The sequence below is a fragment of the Watersipora subatra genome, chromosome 4 (assembly GCF_963576615.1).
Source record: "Watersipora subatra chromosome 4, tzWatSuba1.1, whole genome shotgun sequence".
NCBI lineage: Eukaryota > Metazoa > Bryozoa > Gymnolaemata > Cheilostomatida > Watersiporidae > Watersipora > Watersipora subatra.
In genome coordinates, this window is record NC_088711.1 from 60,649,961 (window position 1) to 60,674,353 (window position 24,393).

General features: G+C 38.1%; 1 protein-coding gene across 1 annotated transcript in view; it reads right to left on the reverse strand.

Moving 5' to 3' along the window:
* Positions 1-14,905, reverse strand: part of LOC137393325 (phosphatidylinositol 3-kinase regulatory subunit alpha-like) — a 30,974-nt gene extending 16,069 nt beyond the window's left edge. Inside the window, exons 1-7 of the mRNA XM_068079823.1 lie at positions 14,779-14,905; positions 6,394-6,475; positions 5,232-5,404; positions 4,071-4,205; positions 2,409-2,489; positions 1,248-1,407; positions 462-560 (exon numbers count right to left, since the gene is read on the reverse strand). Of these exons, the coding sequence (XP_067935924.1) occupies positions 462-560; positions 1,248-1,407; positions 2,409-2,489; positions 4,071-4,205; positions 5,232-5,404; positions 6,394-6,406 (661 nt within the window). The 5' untranslated portion in view covers positions 6,407-6,475; positions 14,779-14,905. The remainder of the gene's footprint in view (positions 1-461; positions 561-1,247; positions 1,408-2,408; positions 2,490-4,070; positions 4,206-5,231; positions 5,405-6,393; positions 6,476-14,778) is intronic.
* Between the last annotated feature and the right edge of the window lie 9,488 nt (positions 14,906-24,393).

The following is a 24,393-nucleotide window of genomic DNA, read 5'->3' on the forward strand; positions in this document are numbered from 1 at the left end:
CGCATTGTCTCTTGAAAACTCACTGATCGCTATGAAAGCAAGTCTTCTTTCCATCATGTGGTTTTTGGTTTCTAAAACTCCAAAAAATGTGATGAAGTGAGTGTGAACAACACGTTGAATCAGTGAAGACAACATTACAGGGTCTTTTTGAAAGACGCCTATATGGAGATCGACAAGTACCGATATCGCGCCCAAAACAATCTTTAAGGTATATATCCTCGGCTTTTCTCCTATCCCACAACCATACGACCCTAGAGAACCTAGGCTGCGTAGGGAGCATTCAGCAGTTGCTCAATAGCTAATGCGTGCACTGACTAGAAGCCGGTGCTCACCTAAAGTCACAACGGACTCAGCTAATAAAGTTATCCAAAAAGGCATCGCTGATTGCAAAGGTCAAGGAGTCGATAGGTGCAACTTAAGCTGATCAATCGATCTTATAAAGCCGCTAATAGAATACTCACCGCTGCACTGTGTTTGCCTCTTTCTTGACTCCAGCTTCTCGCTGTTGCAGGGCTGTATCTTGCCTTTGATGCACTCGGTGTGCAGGCAGAGACCACAGGCTACAGATAGAAATCAAGACACAGTAGGTTATCATGTGCCTAGTTTTGCAAACCTCCACAATTACATTGAAAATGTTGGCACTAGCGAGAAGTCGAGGTAACTTTTGGAAAAATATCTCCTCTCGTCTGCAATAGAGTTTCAAGTGCCAAAATTTTCAATAACCTGGGATAGCCTTGCCTTAAATTAGTTTGGCAATGTAATAACTACTCCCAGGCAATCAGGCAGAAATTTGACATCTAGCAAGCAGTTGTCAAGATGACTGGTATGAACTGGCAATCTCTACGTTTGCAGAAACGTCTGAAACCGACAGAGAGAGCTAATAGCTAGTTAATTTGCAATAAAAGAGGGAATAACTGATAGTGAGTGACTGCAGAGACCATCTTATTAGTAATAAAGGGGAGTAATACTAGTACTAAACCACCAACATAATGGGCTATCAGAGAACAAAGCCAGGTGCAGTTATAGAAGAGGATCACTCTTAGAAAGCCGCAGCCAAACCCGTTTAGCATCTCCATAGTTTCAACCATTTGAAAATATCTACTATTCAGAAAAGCTTGGTTCATAGAAGTTCAGTAGAAATCGACTTTTACAAGTTAGTTACAAATATTTTTCTCTGTTGACAGCCACAATATAATTTGATATACGATTCTTGTAGGAAGAACGAAGTATCAGAAGGGGAAACAGACCTGCACATTGAAAGCCCTGCCGACTGGAACCTCTAATAATGCCTTTGCCACATTTGTGGCACTTGATGGACGCTGAAAATAACTGCTCCTGTAGGTCATGCTCACTTCGGTCACTCGTGCACTCGTCCGACGACTCCGTAGACGAACCTTCGGAGTCCTCCTGTAAATAAAAGGCTTTTAAAATGTTGACCGGAAGTAGCAGCATTTTTAGTTGCAAAGATGGAGATTATGCGGAGTGAAAACTGTTCGTTTTGTTACTAGTTCTGTGCTCCGTAGTGTCAGTGACATTAACAAGAGCCAACGTTTGACAGTTCTAGTCTGGTGTCAGAAGTGAAGAACAAGCACTTGTTGGTGCTGACATTAAACATTCTAAATGCTAATTCAGGTTGCGCAACATTTTGCGACATATTGGTGTTGGAAAGAAGACAAAAGCAACTTTCCATTTAATACAGCAAAACTCAAGTGAAATAAGCGCAGAATAATATAACTATGGCAGGTATGGCAAGTAGTCAGTAGTTGTCAGAGTGATTCAGACAGCAACAAAAGAGGCATTGAGAAAGGCATGACACCTGCTTTGCTTGCCAGATCCTATAGCAACTGCTAAGCATCTGCCATGAAAAACGCAGTGCCAAAGTGGCTGCCAAGGTATTTGTCATGAGGGTAACAGATTTAGGAGGTTCGTTGGCCAGCAAGTATCATCTGACTGACGTAAGGATAAGTGGGTTGCAACACCGCAAGCTGTCATGGAATAGAACCAGTTAATGCTGATGCCTAGAGATTGAATTGCTGATACAGCGGGCGCATTCCAATGAAACTAAACTTAGTATACTGGCAAGACTTAGCATTCTATTCGGAAAAGGAGACATGAATATATATAGCTGGTATGGCATACCATAAGTGCGAGACTCGCGGCAGTTCACAGCTTTCTATAGAGCGTAGAGATTAACATGTCTAGTGGTCAGCTGACGGCTCTTCCACTGCCTCACAAATTCAGTTTATCTATATTCCTTACAATCGTTGAATAGCGGTCTAGCTCAATACTAAAAGGAAACTAACCATCCACGCAGGTTCTTTGTTGATGATGTACATATGAAATACGCGCCAGCAACACGCAGCTGACATGGGAGCTAGAGATCAAACTGAGGGTATAAGACAGCTTACCTCGGATGCCTTTCTCTCACAGAGCTCATCCAGACATGTTATAACCATTCTCCTCTGAAAGATGTCCTCTATTCCTATCTCCTGCAACAGTCATGGAGAAACATACATAAATGTATCATATGATGCGATGACAACAACCAAGAACTCGGCAGCAATATTCGAACGCTTCGAGGTTGAAATAGTTTTGAACTAAAGACCAATTTATAAAAGATCGAACTGGGTCTGCCAAGAAAGTGAGAGTTCGGAGTATAGAGCGACGAAAGGATTGGACTTTAGACCTTGATGCAACTCTGCATGATGCTAGCCGTTGATATCTTGCATTGCTGCAACAACGTCACCAGGCAAGCATCTCTATCAAATGCAGACTCATAATGCAGTCACCATAAATCTGACCTGCTTAAACTGCCTTAAGCTGACCGATGTCAGTGTTTCACGACAAACTCAAGAGAAGTTGATTGGAAAGCAGATATTGAACAGATTATCATCATGAGCTGACACGGTCTGGCGATGAACGCAGACATAAAATTATCTCCCTCGCTCATGCATATCACATGAATATTCATATGCGCGCAAGCTCTCACCAGCTCCAACAGTTGCCTACCTCTAAACAGATTTGGCATAGGCTGAAACCTTTACTCAGCGGACAATACATGTTCAGTTGGTATTTTCGTTTCAGTCAGTAAAGACATGCACCGTAAACTTAGTTTATAAACCGAGCCTATGAACCTAAAATTTTGTTTTAAATGTTTGGGGTGCGGCTTATACATGCAGTCTAAAAATTATACCTGTTAACTGCTCACCCCGTTTGTGGTTAAGGTACTGTAATGTGACAAACTTAATGTTACATATAATTAAAATATATAAATACAACTATATAAAAGAATTATACAAAATATTAATAAATTTGAATAAGAGTTTTTTATAAACATAATTATTAATATAAATTGAATTAGCTGTAGAAATACACCAATGCTAAAAACAACTAATTCAAAAAGACCCTAGGAAAATTATAGTACTTGTACCGAACTATGCTATGTTTAGCTGGTGTCTTCATTTCAGTTAGTTGAGAGTATTTCAAATATTTCCTGTCCAAAAGGATAAAGTGTAGCAGTCCATGACACTAACAAAGCTACACTAGTTAAAAATTTAGAGCAGCAGCGTGCTGATAAGAATTGATACGCTGACTACGCTGACACGGGGTACTTGGGTGAATTGATGTTAGTAATACGTTTGATTGAAACAAAGATTTGTTGAAGACCCCGCGGCTGGTTTCAATAAAATTGAGCTGTGGTGAAATCTAGTGAGGTCATGGGAGATATTGGTGACATAAATAGCCGTATCATTTTTCGCAGATATTTTCCTGCTGTTGTAATACCAGGGACGGTATTCAAACAGAACCCTGGATGACTTGTGATCCCTCCTATAATATCCATTCAGTAGGCAGTGCCAAATGACTTGAAGCACGTAGCTGTTGACAATGGTATGATGTAATGTTGACATTTTAACTGTATCGCTGAGGGAACATCGGCGCCCCTCGGCTAATTTAACGCAGTCACTTGAAGTAGTAGGTAATCTTTCAAACTTTGTGAATGCTATAAGAAATTACACTCGCTATCAGTTGTCAAAGGGCACTACATAGAGCATCCTGCTATGAACACATACCTTGAGTTTAGTGTCTGTCATGCCAGGCAGGTTAGAGCCAGTTATATGGTTCAACTGGAAATTGTCTTTCACTTTAAAAAGATTCATGGAAGTCAGCCAGTCTAGCACCTGGCTCTCTGTCCATTCACAAACTGACTGCAGGGATAGAGAAAGGAGATCTATATTAGTTCACCATAATAAGTGACCTCCAGAGCAAACCAATAATCACTCACAAATAAACAAAGACAATCAGCAATCATTAGCCAGTGACACAAGGGCATGCCCCCCTCACTTACCCGATCCAGGGGGCACAGTGATTACCTCAGTGGCCTTCAAGGAAAACCTTTGACCCACTTTTTAGATAAATTTCCCAGTGTTGTTTATAGTAGACAAGGGTTGCTAACAGCTGAGGAGTACTAACAGGAGTAATTGTAGCGTTACGCAAGAGTTATATGATTGTAGAAATGTTAGCGTTCCTGCAATGACAAAGCTATGAAGCCATGCTTGGGCTCCCGCACACATTGCCCCAGCAGGGCCAATTAGACACTCACAAAGTGCCCATTGTCAAACTCAAGAGCCAAATTCTCTACACAAAACTATTTGAACAGCGAAAAAAAGACATTTAGAAACTAATGAAGCGTTGGAAGAATGGAAAGGGTCGACTAGCTACAGACAAAAGCTGGTCCTGTGAGCCGAGTAGATAAAGGACTCAGGGAGGCGTAAGACATATTTGATGGTGAGCTAGATTTTATGCCTTCCTAACACGAGAGTGCTAAGCACAGACAGCGCAGAACTAAGATCTAACTGAGAGAGAATGCGAGTCAACAAAGTATAGAGTATTCAGGATCAGAAGATCTTAAGAGACTTATGACTTGACTGAACTCTAGATCACCTAATGTATTTGCATGTGCAAAAAACATGTCATGCGTAGGCAGTGGGCCCACCTGACAAGCACACGCGAGTGACCTCTTTCACCTGCCGACAGCACGAAACAATCACTCGAGTGATAATACTTCAATTATGATTAGAATGACATCCAGGAGGCAGCAGGACAGCCATGCCATTCTTGCACTCAGCTCCCATTAAAGCCACAAAACCTGACGAGAAAAAGAATGATTCCTATGCTACGTGTAGATCATACCCTTGAGCATACATCTGGCGGGCGCGCAGCCTGCAACTCACCTGTACGTTCAAGTCTTGTCGGTCCATCATCTTTCTGTTAGGCAAGCTTAGTTGTACTGTGTCCACCTGTGCCATCAGGGGTTGAGATGCGTTTTTCAACTCGTCCTCGGAAGGTTCAACAGAAGGAAGTTGGCAAGCAGAATGAGAGAAACCTGTCTTCCTGGCTGAGTGAACTGCAATGATGTGAGGCTGTGAGAAGGTTGCTACGAATCTCTAGTTTGTATGTGTTAGTAACAATACGAGAGTAACGCATACATAAAATATTCTTTGACTGTGTTTGAGCGGATTGTAACCAAAGGGACATTACTCCCTAAAGAGACGGTAACTACTAAGCTATGACTCCCAGGAGAGAGTTGGAAGTGACTGACGCACGGCAGGTTCTGCCCATGCTAAAAGTCATGTCCGGATAGTGGCCGAGTGATTTGGCATTCGCCGAATTTGATTGAAAACTTTAAATTTTCACTTGATTGCGCTAAACATTTCAAAGAGCATTTCAAGGCCTTTACGAAGATTAATGTGACAACGAGTTATTGCTAACAATACTATAAATATATGCAATGCAGTATTGATTATGACATGGACAGGCTGGTGGGAATTAATCAGTCAGCTGAGGGTCTTACCAGCGGACCGTGGCCTGCGCCGGCCCAACCCATCATTTATGCTAAACAGAAATGACTAATGACTCGGGAGCTATTAGAAACCTATTCGTCCGTTAAAAACTCAGGAAGCAATCACTGCGATCAAAGAAGAGTTTAAGATTCGTAACTAGTTGCAAGATATAATATAGTTAAAAACTATTCAACATAACTATTCAACATAACGTAACATAACATAACTATTCAACATAGCGTAACATAACTATTCAACATAACATAACATAACTATTCAACATTACGCTTAAATTCGTCTAAGGTTTTCCGTAAAGTTGATAAAACAAAAATGGGGCAGTACGGAAATTTTTTTCTGTTATATCTGAAATAATCATGTAAGTCAATTAAATTTAAAAAACTGTCTGTCAGCATCTATTATAACCATTTTTATTTGCTTAACAAACTGTGCAAAACCTGTTATAGTTATCTCAAGGCCATCTATTTAAAGGCAGGCGTTTATCGAAATCTTTCAGCTGATTCTACAGATTTAAGATAAGCTGACGCTGTCTCACCTTCAAACTTCATAGCTTCCTATCATCTTATGATAGCTGTTAATAAGATGAGATACTGTACGGATGATGGCCTTTGATTGATCTGCAAAGAGATGAACCGCATCATAAATTCACCCAAACCAACCAATATGTAATATTACACCAGCTAATTATATTAAATTCCAATGATTAACTGAATAAAAATGAATTACACAAAAAAGTTATCTTTAATCAAGTTGCAGGATATCGAATTGAAGTAATGGATCGCGAAGAGGGTTGAACTATTCGGGCTGAAGCACCTGCAGATGCTCCCCCTCGAGAACCTGGTAATAGGGTGGTTAGATAAGTGGTTACACTAAAGCCGTGGTCACACGGGCACCGAACCGAACTAAATGACGCAAAACGACGTCGTTTTCAGCTCTAAAAAGTTCGGCTGAGGACATTTCTGGCCGAAACGAACTATTTCGGTACTGCTCGAAATTTCGTGCCGAACCCTAGCTCTTATTGGCTGGTTAAAATTCTAGAATTCTAGCGAGCACGCGTCACATTTCTTCTTACGTGCGTGTGAGTAAAGTTAAAAAAGAAATGGGACGATACTTTTATTTCGTTAAATAAACAACATGAAGCAATTTACGACAAGGTTCACCCGGACTTGTGATTGGGTTGCATAAATGTAAGATGTTGCACTTAAATTTTGCATAAATGTAGGGGAATGGTTGTGATTTTCTTTCGTGTAAAATATAAGTAATGTGTCATATTCATCCTGATGAACTATCGTTGACTGATTTATTTATGTAAAACCACAGTACTATGATAAAGACTGTTTTTGTTTGTTATGTACTCAGCATAGAAAAACATTCATATGTTAATAAAAAAATATAATTATTTTGATGGGAAGGGTTAGCAAAATATTTGTATCGAGTGATTTACTTTGAGCAGCCGAACGATCTTCTGATAAATCTGCTGTGTAATTATAATTTATAATTGTTCCTCAAAGTTTTTTTGTTTACAATAGAAATATTTAACTCAAATACATAACAACTACTAATGAAACCGTGTCCTGCCTCTATACGTATGGTATCTAGGAAGCGAAGTTACTTCGGTGGCCGTGTGACATGTGCCACGAACCGAACCAGCCTCCGAACCGAACCTACGTCGGTTCGGTGCTCGTGTGACCACGCCTTAATACTTCCATGTGGGCTACATTAAAGTTGGAGCATCTTAAATTTAAAATGAGTCCTAGATGCATATAACTTCCCACTATAGTCGTCCGAAACTTTGGAAATCAGCTCGCTTCTGAATTTGCTGAGCTCTAGAGGTTGTGAGAAAAACATACTGAGACAAAGGAATAGAGAAGAGATGGAGAATAGCTAAGTTATTCAGAATGTAAAGCATTAGCGAGAGGGATGAGCTCTGGACATGATCTAGTATGACAGACTTATTCAAACCATTGTCAAATCTGCCATGGTAGTGATGCCATCTATCTCTCGAAATTGGCAGATAAATCACGAGGAATGGGCCTGTGATAGACAGAGCAGCTGAGTGCTTCCTTTCAAGCGAGGGCTCCTTGATTAGCTCACACCACTTGACAGGAGATATAACTAGCATGAATAGCGCAGCACTAGTGGCCCCATTTTAATAACATTACAGTTCCTTCGGCTAGTAGGCTGAGCTACTCACTAGCGATACCCAGTTTGTTGATATTTCTCCAAGATTTTTGGGCACAAATGTTTCTGTTAGTTATGCAGAATTTGAAGATTTTTATATACAACTGATGAGTATTTCCAGAGTTGTTTAGTGATATACCAATAACTTCAACATCCAACTATTAGTTGACTTAGCGAAGTTTTCATTATGGACTGATACTGCAGGACAGCTTCGAAATGAACAGGGTGAACAACGCACATATAGCGCAACTAATCCCTCTGTTATATTGGTTAACCAATATCCAGCAATTCTAATTGTCACATTTATTCCTTAACGATATTGTTGATCTCGTTGTTCATCTGCTGCGGTCGGTGTAAAATTGAGTATCAAAGGAAAAATGTTATTTTCCTGAAACCGAAACAGCAAAAGGCAATTTACTAAAATATACTCATAATTCAGTCAATGGTATGGCCAACCTTGACCTGTAAATGTGACTAGGAAAGAAAGCTTTCTATACAAACAGCTCATTGCGTATCACTATAGTTCTCATGTGATTATGTATAATAGCCAAATTGCCATATGAATATTTTTGTGCAAGGTTTTCCTTTTAATAGATTGTAAAAGACAACGATGTCTAACCTATCTTGGGACTTGACTGAACATTTTGTAATGAATAGCGAAACAAACTCTAAAAATTTTGGTGTCTGCTGATGTAGATTTATTTGTATTGCGAAAGTGTGTTAAGAGGTGGCCTAGTGCTGAGATAGTAGGGTATAATGACCAGTCAAGGAGAAATAATCACCCATAAGGCAGCCTACTCGATATTACAATATTAATAATACTGGTTTGATGAGGGCTGGCGTGCCTCGCACGCGCTGCCAAACTTCATTAGTGCACGCTGCCTAGGCTCTTCTGTTCTAGCAAGTGTGATAAGATTTGCTGAAAAATATCCATATAACTCTGAACTTCATGTAACTGATAGCTGTGCAACATTACACAAACCTTAGCATACCTGTTAAATGTTTACATCAATTCGCTATTTACTAGGGAAGGCTATTCCAAGGTCAGTTTGCTAGATTGTTAATCTAAACTTTCAGACAAAATTATAGAGTTCCTATAGCAAGCATAACTATAGAGTTCCTATAGCAAGCATAACTATAGAGTTCCTATAGCAAGCATAACTATTTTTCAACATTATCTTCACTTACACAAATCTTTAGTAGATTCCATCAGAAAGTATTGGTATTTTTCTATCATTTGAGGTTGTTGTTGATGTTTGAGGTGATCTGACTGCCAGGATGTTTCAAGATTAAAATTGGCAAAAGTTAATCGCAGTTAAAATGTCGAGAAGATAAATAAGTGCTGAAATAGCGCCACTAATCGCTAGAGTTCATATCAGTTATTGTGTTCAAGTTGCGGCATTATGTGTCTTTATTCTGTTTCTTTGCAACTATAGACATTATAATCGCACTTTCGCTCGGTCTGAGCTTTTAGAAGCATTTTAAAGCATAATCTTGCAACATCCTGCCAGTCAGATCACCTCAAAAATCAAAAACAATCGCAAATGATAAAAAATACGGATACTTTCTGATAAAATCCATTAAAATGTTGTCCAAGTTCATATATAACCTTATTGTTACAAGATAAGGTACCATATATTAAATATGCTACCCACTGTCCTTGTTGATTTTTTTACCTAATACGTTAATGCAGACTTACATATAAATAACCTACAAATTTGAAGCTTTGTATACAGCGATCATAGCGTTTCACTTACCTACTATTGATCCTAGAAAAGCGACAAAAAATTAAACCAACTCCGAGTAAAACAGAGTGTCAACTGAACGAAGTAATTGCATTTAGGAGGCCAGTGCCAGATAATCTGTCATCTATCAGAGTTGAGATGCATTGTGAAGCGCAAAGGGATTGTAGTAAGTGCCTGTCAAATGAGGTGGCAAACTGCCCGCTATTGGTGAAGATGCACCGAAAGACACCAGCTGAAAGCTTTATTTCAAGCCGCGAATATACAAAGTGGGTGACACAAGAATTAAAAACCGTGTTTAAACTGTGACAGCTAGGTATCTGCGGTCTCTTCAAATCTCCAGCTGCGTCCACAAACCTTTTTTTCTGGAGACTATGTAATTCTGTCAGTGGCACATTAACCATAACATAAACTGGGAGGAGAGGTCATCAAGTGCATTTTTTGGAATTATTCCGCATCACTAGATGGTTAAAGCTGGTAGTAGGTTCAAGAGGCAAGTGTAGCAGGAGGTGGTAGTACTTTCATGAGGCGAGTGTAGCAGGAGGTGGTGGTAGTAGGTTCATGAGGCTAGTGTAGCAGGAGGTGGTAGTACGTTCATGAGACGAGTGTAGCAGGAGGTGGTGGTAGTAGGTTCATGAGGCTAGTGTAGCAGGAGGTGGTAGTACGTTCATGAGACGAGTGTAGCAGGAGGTGGTAGTACGTTCATGAGACGAGTGTAGCAGGAGGTGGTAGTACGTTCATGAGGCAAGTGTAGCAGGAGGTGGTAGTACATTCATGAGGCGAGTGTAGCAGGAGGTGGTAGTACGTTCATGAGGCGAGTGTAATAGGAGGTGATAGTACATTCATGAGGCGAGTGTAATAGGAGGTGGTAGTACATTCATGAGGCGAGTGTAGCAGGAGGTGGTAGTACGTTCATGAGGCGAGTGTAACAGGAGGTGGTAGTACATTCATGAGGTGAGTGTAGCAGGAGGTGGTAGTACGTTCATGAGACGAGTGTAGCAGGAGGTGGTAGTACATTCATGAGGCAAGTGTAGCAGGAGGTGGTAGTACGTTCGTGAGGCGAGTGTAATAGGAGGTGATAGTACATTCATGAGGCGAGTGTAGCAGGAGGAAAGAAAACCAGCCATTTCACAGCATTATCTGGGCTATATTTAAACGCTTTTAGCTATATATATCCCATTGTAAGCTAGTATTATAATACATGTATAGGGCAATAACCACACAGTCTGCATTCCGTCAGAATGACTAGACTGAGACCAGATATTGACTATAGGTAGTCCTATGAGTAAAGAATGAGGAGCTCATTCTTGCTTGCAGAGTGTTTGTTTTCGGGAGCTCTTTCTATATGCTGAGTGAATTAGGAACATTTCAAAGCTACGGCAGAGAGCATTGGCCGATATCGAAGGCTGATGCCAGCCAAGGCTGGCGTTTAACATTTCTCCCTCAGCACCGTGTGTGGATTAATGCTTCCAATCACTGACATAATAGCGAGAGGATGGCCAATGTATAAAAAGATTCAATGTCCGATCAAGTCAATAAAACCTGATAAATGTCATGTCTTCATTTCTTCCTCAGAAAAGCCAGTTTTTACTTTTGGTAGTTAGTACCGAGCCAAAGCCAAAATGACAACCGAGACAACTGGAATGTTTCAATTAAAGCATCATATATTTTGGAGACATCGTTAGTAATCATCAACAAAATAGGGTTTTCCGTTACATGCCAAATGACAGAAAACAAAAAGAATGAAAACTGCCGAAATCAGGAATTATTGAGTGAGTTGAACAAAGATGATTCAAAGTTGATAATCTAATATTATTGCGGAGTAGTCGAGATGGTGAATTGAAGGTTGTAGTAACAGAAAGTTCATGAACTGAAACATGATGGTAGATGTAGTATGTTGGTGTCATAGAATAAAAAACTATTTTCGTCACATATGTGAAAGGATAAATATAAATATTCTGGGCATAGTTTACGCAGGATTTTAAAACCTGTAACAGAAATCGAATGAGCAAGTTCGGTTTAAGGCAAGAGACAACTCCGGTGGCGCCACGTGCTAAGCGAGCTCTCCGCTCTGGGCATGCCCCATCTAAACATAATGTCAGAGACGATCGATTATTTGGGAGACTCCCGCGACCAGCAGCATTGTGTTAGTTGATTAAGTATTGATTGAGACGCGATAAGAGACTCGAATGACAGCCAGCGAGTTCTGGGCTTAAATATTCTATTCTCACCGTCTTACACAGCAGTCTCGTCTTGACACGAGCTCGTTCATGCTTACATAATAGACGACACTAATTTTTTATTATCATAAAGTTACGTATGCAGACAAAAAAACCGTAAACACGCTAAGCAATCATCAGTTAAGAAAGAGGACTAGACAATATGTGTATGAACGGTTGATTGCTCCAGGTCAATCCTTTATATTAGCTCGCTTTGTTTGCAGTTCTTTATTTTGTCAAGCCTCGCTAGAGCAAAGCACTATTCAACTTACAATGAAGCGTTTTCCAGCATGCAAATCGCCTCCAGTCTTCAGCATTGTAACCCTACTGCCACTCTCATTGTATAACACAATGAAAATGGATGCTAACCGCAAAAATGCCGTGGCTCCTTTAGCTAGGCTGCATTTGCTCATAATTATCTAAAGCTGCATGAAGAGGGAGAAAACTTACTGGCTGATCTATTGATTATGCTGTTGAATGTAAGCTTGTTATAGCTGACCACAGCCTCAACTCGAGGCCAGCTAGTTGAATCGACTGTACTAGTCTAAAGGCCCAATAGTAGATTTGAATCCGATCCACAAAGCGAGCTAGAAAGACTGCCTTTTAATCCGACCCGGTGACCACGGACAGCGAAATAGGTCAACAAAATCCAGTTGGTGCAGTCAACAGGCCGGTTGTACCCGATGCTTTTAGCTCAGGACGTAATTGAACGATAAGAGGAGAGTGTAAGAAGCTTGGCTGTTATAAGACAGGTGATAAGTTTGTGTAAGGCGGGCCATGACGACCGCAAGAGATAAACAAGTGCTATATCTTACATCTTCCGCTCGACCAGCTAAACAACAGCTCGGGTCCTGACATAGCTGTAGTATGTCAAAAGTGCTTAACGAAAGACCCGCAATGAGAAATAGATAAGTCTACGAACGGATAACTGCAGACACTGTTCATGTTGACAGACAGCAATAAAAACAAGCATGTGTTGTAGTAGAACTACCTCCGCTGTCTGAGAAGTGCCATAAAACATCCCTATGCTGTCTAGAGTCGACCAGGATCGTGCTAGGAGTATCAGAGTAGGATATTGTCATTAGAAGGACGATGCTGACGTGCTGCCATAGGGTCTGGTTAGAGCTGTTAAACGCGGTGCTAGCTAGCGGAGCGCAATATTTATGCACTTTGGATATACTAAGAACGGCTAGTCGAGAGATTTACTGAATGTCTCAGGTAATGAAGCATAATTGAGCACGCCAGTGAGTGTAATAGTTGCATTCAAGGCTCAAGTGGATAGGCAACTGCTAGCATAGGATTGAGTTAGTGGCTGATAAGGGCGTAGCAGTTGTTGGTCATATCTATAGAGGCGTATCAAGTTGCGGCATCCTAGATCAGCACTCGTTTTATCCTTAATCCATAAATGTCTCGTTCTATGGTTATGCCTTAGCTGTCAACTGGCTTTGCTGACCCCTAAACCTGCGTCTGATTGTGTCACTTTTTGTAGCAATTTTATTTAGAGCCATGCTCCACAACAAGATCGCAATCTGTCAAAATCGGCTTAATACATGCACTTTGCAAACTAGAGGGTTAGCATGGGTTTAACCTCAAGATCTCAAAGGTAGGGAAAACGGATTTACTACAATTTGCTCGTTTTTCAAATTATCTGATTGGGAGTTTCGAAACCAACAAAGTATTTATCATTATGTCTGCATTTATAACCGCTTGTTTATTGAATATGATTGATGGCGTCTGCCACCCCTCATTATCATACTGCTACCATATTAAATACCAGAATCAATGCGAATGGCTGCAAGCAAAAGTGCACCTTCAAGCAACTGAGCTATAGGTACAAACTAACTCGTAAACCAACCAATGTCTCTTGAACATGCTACATTGTTTGGCAAGAACCCGCTGACAATAACGCAAGATAGACAGCTGCCAAAACTAGCATGGACTTAGACATCAACATTAGCGCTAACCTAATAGGTAACGTCTGCAACACAACTGGTTCCCCGCATACCAATAGAGCAGAATAGAAGATGCCAACATGGTAACAAAATCAGAGCTTAAAATGTTAATGACCAACAGATTAGAACTTAAAATAAATAACTCGAGAGTGAAAGAGAGTTGATGTCAAAATGACAAAGTTGGACACGGTAAAAGCTACACTAAGTTTTCCACACTACAGAATGATGATAGATGATGAGATATTCCAAATGGAAATAATACTTGACACAACATTAAGTGACAGCATTTGCAGAAACAAGGGAGGGAGAGACAGGAGCAGATCAAGAGGGTGGGGGTAGAGAGAGAGGGTGGGGGCAGAGAGAGAGAAAAAGGGTGGGGGCAGAGAGCGAGGGTGAGGGCAGAGAGGGTGGGGGCAGAGAAAGAGAGAGGGTGGGGGCAGAGTCAAATGTGTAGAGCAGTTAGTTTATAAGAAATAGTCATAAGAGATGATACGAGCATCTGTGACATTGCAGTAACGTTTTTCGGAGTGACATGTTTGCCAGCTAAGCATTGTTAGTCATAGGTTTATTAGAGAGCATGGATAACTCTACTGATGTATGAAATGAAACTAGCGATAAATGTAAGAGCAGATCCATAGAATACCTCCGAGTAGAAGCAACAAACTAGATGTTACAAGAGAATGTCATGATGTGTTAGAAGCTCAGTGTGTGGCTAGTAAAACACCGAGAGGTAATAGTATCCTAGTTGGCGAGGCAAATACCGATCATACTGAAGAAACTAGCATGAAGATGATCAGGTATGCGAAACAATAAAGGCAGTACATACCAAGCGGGTGACAAATTCCTTGTGGTTGAAGCTGAAACTGTCTGTCTGTTGTTATAAGTTGCCTACCAATGGCCAGATTCTGACAATTACCGGAGAGTAGTAACCACAGCACTATCAGCTGGCCCACCACAATCACTTTGTCAGTAAGTTGAACGCTTCAATACGCTTCAATAGCAGGCCCAGCCTTGGCCAATTGATGCTCGCTCTCATTGGCTGTCCAAGTTATTAGGGTTGACCTGAATAAGAGAGTGGAAACAAAGAAATACAATGGGGGAATAACTCCAGTGCATATAACCACACTGATTGCGTGTCAAAAGATTTATACTCGGTCTGGTGGCCAAATGGTCTACCATACTTGGTTCTTTTGTACTTGAGAATCTGTGAAGGAGAAAATTTGGAGCAATGCCAACAACCAACAGACTTGTCCTGTTGTACTTTTTCCTCTCACCAAGTGGAACTAATTACAATAAAGGAAGGACTAATATTACTGAGACAAAAAGAGAGTTGGGTAGCTCAGTCTGTGCTGATCTGCATTAAATAAACTTTGGAACATGCTAGCATACAACATAAAGATCTAATATCCACGGATTCGGGCGTTCAAAAATAGGAACAGCTGATGTACATGAGAAGACAACTGCACAATGTCATTCCTAAGTCACAAATGCTCTTAAAATAATTAAAACAACATTTGAGGTTTGGTAAACAAACCCCTGTTATTATGCTGTAAATTATCCAAAAAGAATTCCAAGTTTTGCAGAGCTGACTAATACAATTAAACACAACGCCATGCTCCAATGGTTTACAATACATGTGCGTAGAGGTATTAGTGACTCTTGTAAAAAAAGGTGCATGCAGTGTGACTCGAGAGAGAGGCACCTAAAATGGCCACCTATTAATCAAAATCATTTGCTACGAATGCCTTAACCGCTGGATATCATATACTAAAAGATAGACTTGGTAAGAAGTGAGCACCACGGAATTATCAACTCTGGAGAATTCCAACTTGTACAAAATATCGTTGCCTTGCACAAATATCGCTACTTCCTCTAAAAGAATATTCATCACCAACTTGCCAAAGTATTTTCTCAGTAGATCAAGTAATTCATGGTTTATCAGTTATGTATTGCCAGATGTTCGCATAATGGCTGACTAATCGGTATAACAAGGCCCATGGTCAGTGTTGGATGAGGAAACATTTCTATTGGACAACTTAAAAATGGGTTATGTTGTGGTATCTCGGCTATCTTGAGTAGACACATTCAATTGCTTAATGAGTTTTGAAAAAAAGTTACATTGCCACAAAAACTTGTTCTCCTCATAGCTAAAGTAAAAATCATACTAGCAATAACAGTTTGAAACAGTGGGGATTCAAACCTGTTTAAAACTGTTTTAAATCCAGTGGGATTGAATTGAGAAAGCATAATCTACAGCAAGTGTAGGAGTCAATAAGCTAGCAAGAAAAACAGCGGATAGTCTACGAAAGCAGGAAGTCGGAGAAGAGAAGCAACTACACTAAGAGAATTGGCAACCATAGACAAGTAGTTCCTTGTATGTAAGTTCCAAGAATCTAAATATTCTATAAATAGTTCACAGAATGACATATTCATCTTATATAGAAACAACTTGTCAAGCGGTTCTGGCACTTTCTACTGCAACAAGTAGTGTATTAAAGGAATGGTGATGCTAACATAACTCGAGGATGTTTAACAAGAGCCACCAGCCAATGGCTTGGAGAAGACCAAATTACATGTATGTGTAATTGGAAGGGATCGCCTTTCAAGGAGCATAGCGAAGGCAACCTTCCAAGACTTTTATATGCCTATTACCTCACAATAAAAAACAAAAGCTGCAGCAGCCTAAACCACTTGGCTTGAGAAAAATTATTATGCACAGTCAAGGCTTGACTTACGATCACCTCAACACACCACTTTTTTCAATATACTTGTACCACATAAACTTTTACCTAATATCGGTCTGTTATACAATGAAATTTCTAATGTACAACATGCAGTTTCTCAAAGCATTGAATTCTTGTAAATCAGCCAATATCCTCCTCTTTCCATAGTTTTGGTTTTATAGTACTTGAATAATATTATACAGATTTCCATACAGGTACTTTTTTCAACTTTGAAATCTTGGATGCTAAAAACTAGCACGTCTAATACAGTCAAACATGGATAACTCGAACTTCACGGGACCGAGCGAAAGTGTTGGAATTATCAGAGCGTTCAAGTTATCAGAGCACTGTCACAAGTCCATGTATTTACTTATTTATTAGTAGATACATGTACATATACAAACTATAATATAAATCAAAAGCACAAATGGCTTGTTTCAAATTAAATGCTTCTAATGTAAAGTTTAAAACGTTTTTATCAAAAAGTATAGAGATTTTCCTATCACTTGAGATTGGTTTGTTGTTTGAGGTGATGTTATTGCCAGGACGTTTTTTAGATTGACATTGGCAAAAGTTGATCGTTGTTGAAATGCTCAAAAGAAAAGACATCTTTTTCTTTTGAGCGTTTTACCCACGATCAATTTTGCCGATTTTTCTTGAAGTTTATGCAAAGAATACCTCCCTTTACCTCGCTTCCAAAGGGCGATCGCTAAGCAGATGTTTGGCATAAATCAAATTTCACCAAACCTTTAGAAAAGTCATTGACAAAAGTATTTTGCCGATGGTGGTAATAACGACGCTTATGAATTACGAAAAGTTGAGGTTTACCTCTATGGCTTGGAATAAAGTGATTTTTTAAAGCCGATAACAACCGTTTCGGTAGCCGTTGGGCAAAAAACAGTTCGAGTTAACAGTGTTGAGTTCGAGTTATCTATAGCAATTTATCATTACGTGGGAACGAACCAAAGAAACCATTCGAATTAACCATGTGTTCGAGCTATCCGTGGGCGAGTTATCCATGTTTGACTGTATGTTGTAAATGAACACCGAAGATATGCGCTTCCCATCACCTTAGTGCAAAATTATTACATTTATAAAACGAGTGAAATTGATCAGAAAAGGGAGAAAAGTTGTCAATGCAAACCAATAATACTGTTGTTACGATACAGCCAGCAAACTAAAAGGTTAAGTCTAATTCTTTTTTGTATGGCCAAAAAGATGAGTTTGAAAATATCTTGAAATCGATTAGGCAATGTACATGTATTTCATTGTGCTTATAACGTAAAATCCTTGTAACGTACGTAAACGTTCCTGGTATGGATTACTTACTTTGTAAGAGCGCTTACTGTATACAGATCGAAGTGCTGGTCGTATGTTTAATTAACACGCAAGCTTGCAGTCTATGTGTGACTGTAGTTACCGTGAGGAGGGAAAGTAAAAGTGAGATGAAGAAAAGAGAGAATTACAGTAGTGAAAGTAGAGAGGCTGCCCCAGCTAATTATCGATGAACACAAAAATCTTTTATATAAAAACAAAGAAAATAGTTGAAAAATAAAGTTAACCTAAGTTAGGCTGACACCGTATTTCTGGCTCACGTATGCATACTCCATGTTCTGTACCGCGGAGGCTACGCAACGATTTATGTCTTTTCATTAAGCAAAGTGACAATAAAACCTATTTTCATTGATTTTTACTTAATAACCTTAAATTTCTTGTATATAAATTTAATTCCTACATCTTCACATCTGCTTTTTACATAGTTTCGTGCGATACATTTGATGGCATGCCATATGGAAATTTCTGAAGCATTTATCATCATGTTTTTGACTGGTGAAACAAATTATGCGAAATTCAGTGTACTATTATAAGACTAGAAATTCCACTGTCATACAGCCCACGACCAAAGTGATATTGGAAAAAGAAAGGGTACTGATGGTTGAGAAATGCAATATTAGCAGTCAAATGGCACTGCAGTGCAATAGGATCACTGCAATGGTAGCTGCAATGTACTGGGTGTGGGTGTTATTATATACAACACATAGCAATAATGAAAGGAAAAGATTATATGTTTATATCTCTCCCCCTGCAATAGGAGAAATGCAATACTGGCCAATATTAGAAGTAAAATGCACTGATATTATTAGAAAAACCAATATTATTAATATAGTAATAATATAAAGCCAATGCACAATTTTGATTACATTTCAAAACGTCATAGCTAACAATATCACGAAGTTGTGATATTTGTATAGATTTTTAGAAAATCTGTACTACGTAGTCATTGTTCTGTAGTCATCCAAACTTATAAATAATTATTGTAATAATCTCATAAGAACCGTTAGAAAAACTATCATCGTCATTTCCTTTACTTACACTGCGTTGGACATCAGTTAGAATACCAAAGTACTCTAAAGTGTCTAAAATGTCAGTTACTTTGAAATTGGCAAAAATGAAGCAATTTCAGTACTCCTACGTTAATTACAGAAACCTTCGGCAATTCAACAATGCTATGGACTGGTGAAACGTGCACGTTATTTTTTTCGTAAAATGCGCACGACTTAATCAATCTATTCTCTGTCGCTCGGCGTTTTAATTTCCGGTCTTAACTTTGATAAAAGTGAGGCTTAGCAAGTTTTAATAACGATTTTCGTCCAAATAAATGTGTCTATCTGTGTATAATCCGATCAGATGGGTTAGTTTTAGGAATTTGTGGTAACCTTTCAAAGGCTTGGTAACATATTAAAATAGGTTTATATGCGTTTTGTATCATTATTATACTTAAACGACTTTACAAAAAAATAGTTAAATTTGTTGATAAGATTTCTTTACAAGGGTTTGGTGATGGCCGTTAACAGATAATTTTTCGGGAGTTGTGTGCACATGTGCATTTATCATAAATCTCCCAAACCAATCGCTTCGCTCGTGTTTGGTCGTGGGAATATTTGTTTTTACATACAACAGTTTTGAGATGTAAAGCAAATATTGATAGATGAATTTTCAATGTAGAGGTTGGACTATAAATGGAACTATAAAATTTTGATGTATAAATGACTAGCAGTAAGTCAGGCATTGCCTTGGATTTATTATATTTTTAATCCGATAGCCTGCAGGTGGGTTTTTAAAAGGCTGATTATTATGAACCAGACAGAGTTTTTAAACAAAATATTCTAGCGAACCGGTGAAAAGCACTGAGCAGTTGAAGTGGCGTGTGAATGTTCGACGAAGCCGTCCAAAAATGTGAAAATGCATAGCGTTCACGCACACGGACACGCTCCATCCACATACACCATGGGCCATACAATGATACAGTGTGATTTATTAATACAGATTGAACACGAATCACACATTTCATCAACCTCTACAACAGAAGCTACACAAAACATTTTCCTACTCAGCATTCTTTTCAACTTTATCAATCATTCAATACGTGATCAATCATTCAATACGTGATCAATCATTCAATAGGTGATCAATCATTCAATATCAATATTTGATCGGTGCTATGAAATGCATTAGTAAGACACGTAAATGGATAGCCCAGTGCATGGCTATGTATTTCTAATAAACATCGTCTAATTGTCATTTAGGTCTGACAACGCTTACATAAAATGAAATTCAAGAGTTGGTTACTTTATACCTCCACTTCAATAGACTCATATGATCAAATTTGCTAACCTTCGATCTATTTGTATGCAAATACGCTACCAACATGTGCAACAAAATCAGCAATATGACAAATTTATTCCAGTTAATAGCGTAAAAGTTGTTTATTTTTAAAGAGTAACATTTGCGCTTTAAAATATTACGCAAGTTTACAGTCCTCAGATGCAAAAATATATGTTGTAAAAAGCCGAACCGTCATGTACCAAATAGCAACTTATATAGTGGAAATATATACAAGGCTGCTAGCAATATTGAGGCTGCTTGAATTGCACCTCAATAGATAATTAGATAGGATAGATCCTTTAATCCTTTTTATATATATATTATATATATATTATATATATATTATATGTTTCATGACATTTTATCTTTTATACGATGGCTACTGCTGTAGGTATTTTGCAAGATGTGTATGTAATAGATTTACATACACATCTGTAGGGCAGCAGCCAAATTTCAATTTCAAATCATATATAACTCTATATAATCAAAATTCTGCTACACCTTTCGTGAGCAGTTGCAATAAATCATTTTTTAAATGCAGCAGGGAAAATCAGTGTTCCATGTGAGAATATATGTGTTATTAAAAGGCTCACTAGTGACCGTTTTACCGCATCAGTACTATATAATATTTATTATAACATATAATCAGTATATATCAGTTATATATTATGAATTAATTAATTCCTATAAAGTAAGGCACCATACTCCACTGCGGTGTTACCAAAAGTAGCGCTTAAAAAAAAAATCTATTTACTGTTGTATATGGAAGATTTTAAATACGCTAAGTTCTAAGAGTAGGAAAGCCAATACTATTTGCCATTTAAAACTTGAGCAACAATCGCAAAATTGGGAGCTTAAAATTATCACTTAAATGTTTTAGTTCAACTCTAAGGATGGTAAATAGTAAATTTGGGATGTTATAGGATTTGGGAGACTGAAATTATCACTTAAATGTTTTAGTTCAACTCTAAGGATGGTAAATAGTAAATTTGGGATGTTATAGGATTTGGGAGACTGAAATTATCACTTAAATGTTTTAGTTCAACTCTAAAGATGGTAAATAGTAAAGCCATAAAATAAACTGAAGATTATTATAGGGAAGAATTGCATGTAAATTGGCATGTGGACTCAATACAAGATGAGACAGAATATTGCCCATGTTGGGCTCAGAGCTGAAGGTTTAAAGGAAAAGAAACATGAGTCCATACAATGGTCTCAGGTATCGTGATCAACAGCACTTGTAAAGCACAGGGTTTAACAAAATGATAAAAAATGTCTAGGCCCAGTTGTTCTAAATGATTTACATCCCATTTATTTTATTCACACAAAAAAGCCACAACTCAAAGATTTGCAACAAGCACTTAGAGATTAGTTCAAGTCAATGAGTTCAGAAATTTGTAAAAGGATTTGGTGTACGCGGCTTTTTTGTAGAAGTCTTGTTTGAAACGCAAACAAAGGTTTTAAAACCTTATTTAAACTCTATGAGAGCATAGTTCCTCCAATTCTAATATTCCTTTAGAAATCTGCAAGGGTAAGCTCTTGATTGGTGCATCGATGAAACCTTTGATTGCTGACATCTCCATATTTATTGCTGTCTGAAACAAGAGCATCAAATGTAAAATGAGTCTTTAATATATAAACAATAATATTAATAGATATGATAAGCGTGTGTAAGAACAAGCCTCATTTCAGTACTCCGTCGATTATAACACATTTGGAAGCCTTCATAAAGTGAACACAGTATGAGAGCTTCATATAAAATACAAACTTTAGTGATGTGTAAAAACATGCGTAAAGCTGTCTTGCTGAACTGAATTTTTTTAACAGTTTTACAATAAAGCAAGAGGCTATCCTACCACTTTGGCTTGATGTCTCTACTTATTGATGCAGATGTGATGGAAGTAGAAAGTAAAACGCTGAACTTGTTTTGACATCAAAGCAGTAACTGGTGGCTGAACTAATCCGTGGTTGTGAAGATCATAAGCACATAATAATAACTACATCGTGCAATTACAAAGCTCAAGAGACATTTTGGTTTTATTGTTTTCAGTTTGCCTCTCAGCATCCTTAAAGATATATTTATTATCTCTGATTTGTTTTAGCCACTAAAATAATAAGTAATTCTCAAAATCGTGAATTGTTGTCATATTATGTACATCTACACGCTGAACACAGCCCAACATCGGAATGTTTTGTAATAGTATTCACAAGAATAGGTTATTGCACTCAACTACAATTGAAGGTAATAGTTTTATTTTTTACTAAAGTAAGCAGCCATGAATTCATTTTGTCCATTACAACTTGTTATGGTAAAATGTTGCATTTAATGACTAACATATTTTGGTATAAAATAATTCTAAAACACCCAACCATCTATCAAGTTAAAACAGTGTACCAGTAAAACACAAGTTAAAAACTGTCTGAAATATAACACAATTAATTTGCTCACAGTTTAAAACTTCAGCTCTCTTTAAATGAAAACAGTTGAATAAGAAGTGCTGCAATGTGTAACACTACTTGAGGGTTATTTATTAACAACTCACAGTAGTAGTTTTTTACTCATCTTGAAGCTTCAATGTAATTGCTACATGATCAGGTTGTTTTGTTACTGTTGTTTTTTGTACCAATTTTAGTAACCTATGTGAATGAAACAAGCTTGGTTGTAACACTACCTCTATCAGCACTTGTATGTTAATGCAATTGTGTATAATTGTTCATCCACCGGAGACATACTATGCAATACTAACTAATTCTTGCTAGAGTTTGATAAAATAATTTAGTGCTTTAGTAAATGACAAATAATTAGAATTAATCATATTGGAAAATTTGAACAAAAAACACAAATGATATTGGTGGTTGTAGTTATCTTAACTGTGAAAAATTTTACAACACACTAATCAGCTACATGTATGTATTAAAGTTAGATTCCGTTGTACCGATGAGAACATTTCTATTATTTCCATGTTCCAACTAGGTACTCTTGATGCCAATGTGTAATTTTTCGACTCAATGCCCATTACTAGTTAGTACTTATGATACTTAGTGAAGATACAGGAGAGAACAACTTCTCTTTGTGTGGCTTGACATGCATATATTCTAAACCTTTAAACCAAAATAGTTTCTTAAACACGTAGAATATTTCTTAATGCGTGACTCAATGTTTGTGACTAAATGTAACACATACAATGCATAAATCCTGAAAAAATATAAACACGCTTATGCGTAAGCGATAAGATCGTTACCGCTTGTCTGCGTCAAATAAATAAAAGTCAAAAGTTGAACCAGGAAACGTTGTTCAAATCCTTGTAAACTCATATGATGTATTAATATGTTACAGAACAGTGACCATGACAAAACCGAAAACTTGGTCTGCGTGAGTCAAGGTCGTAAACTTATCGGGATTAATTTTAGAATCCCGCGATAGGCCCTGACAAAATTGTAAAACATCGTGTTAGATTATTATGAACTGATTTCTAGTCACTATTATGGCGAAGTATTTATTGATGCACTAAATTTTACCAATATTTTCATTACCTTATTCGTTAGTTTGAAAAGTGTGTCATATTCACATTTACGCAAATCTTGCAATGTGTTTCATTGGCTGCCGTGGATTACGCATTTTGGCAATTTTTTTAAAAATATTTTTGTTGTATAGTTTATACATTCAGCTTGGGAGCTGGTAGTTGTTGAAAGAAAAATTGGTGTAAGCAAAATGAAAGGAAATACTTGCTGAAATCTTGAAAGAACGCGACTGTATAATCGTTGTTGGCGAGCGCTAGTCGTTATACTACAAAAATTAGAATAATTTAGAAATTATGTTTAGTTTCTCATTTTAATTGCTTACAAATTTTTGACATCTACATAGGCAATGCAACATTACACCAACCTTTGTAACAAATTAAGGCGCCATTGATGTGACATGAAAATACTGCAGCTGCTTTAGGTAAAGCCATCTTCGTGTACTTCATATGGTACTTCATTTTGAAGTCAGGCAATAAAATCCTGCTTAAAATGTTTGACAAACCTATTCCCTGCTCCATTTATTGCTATAA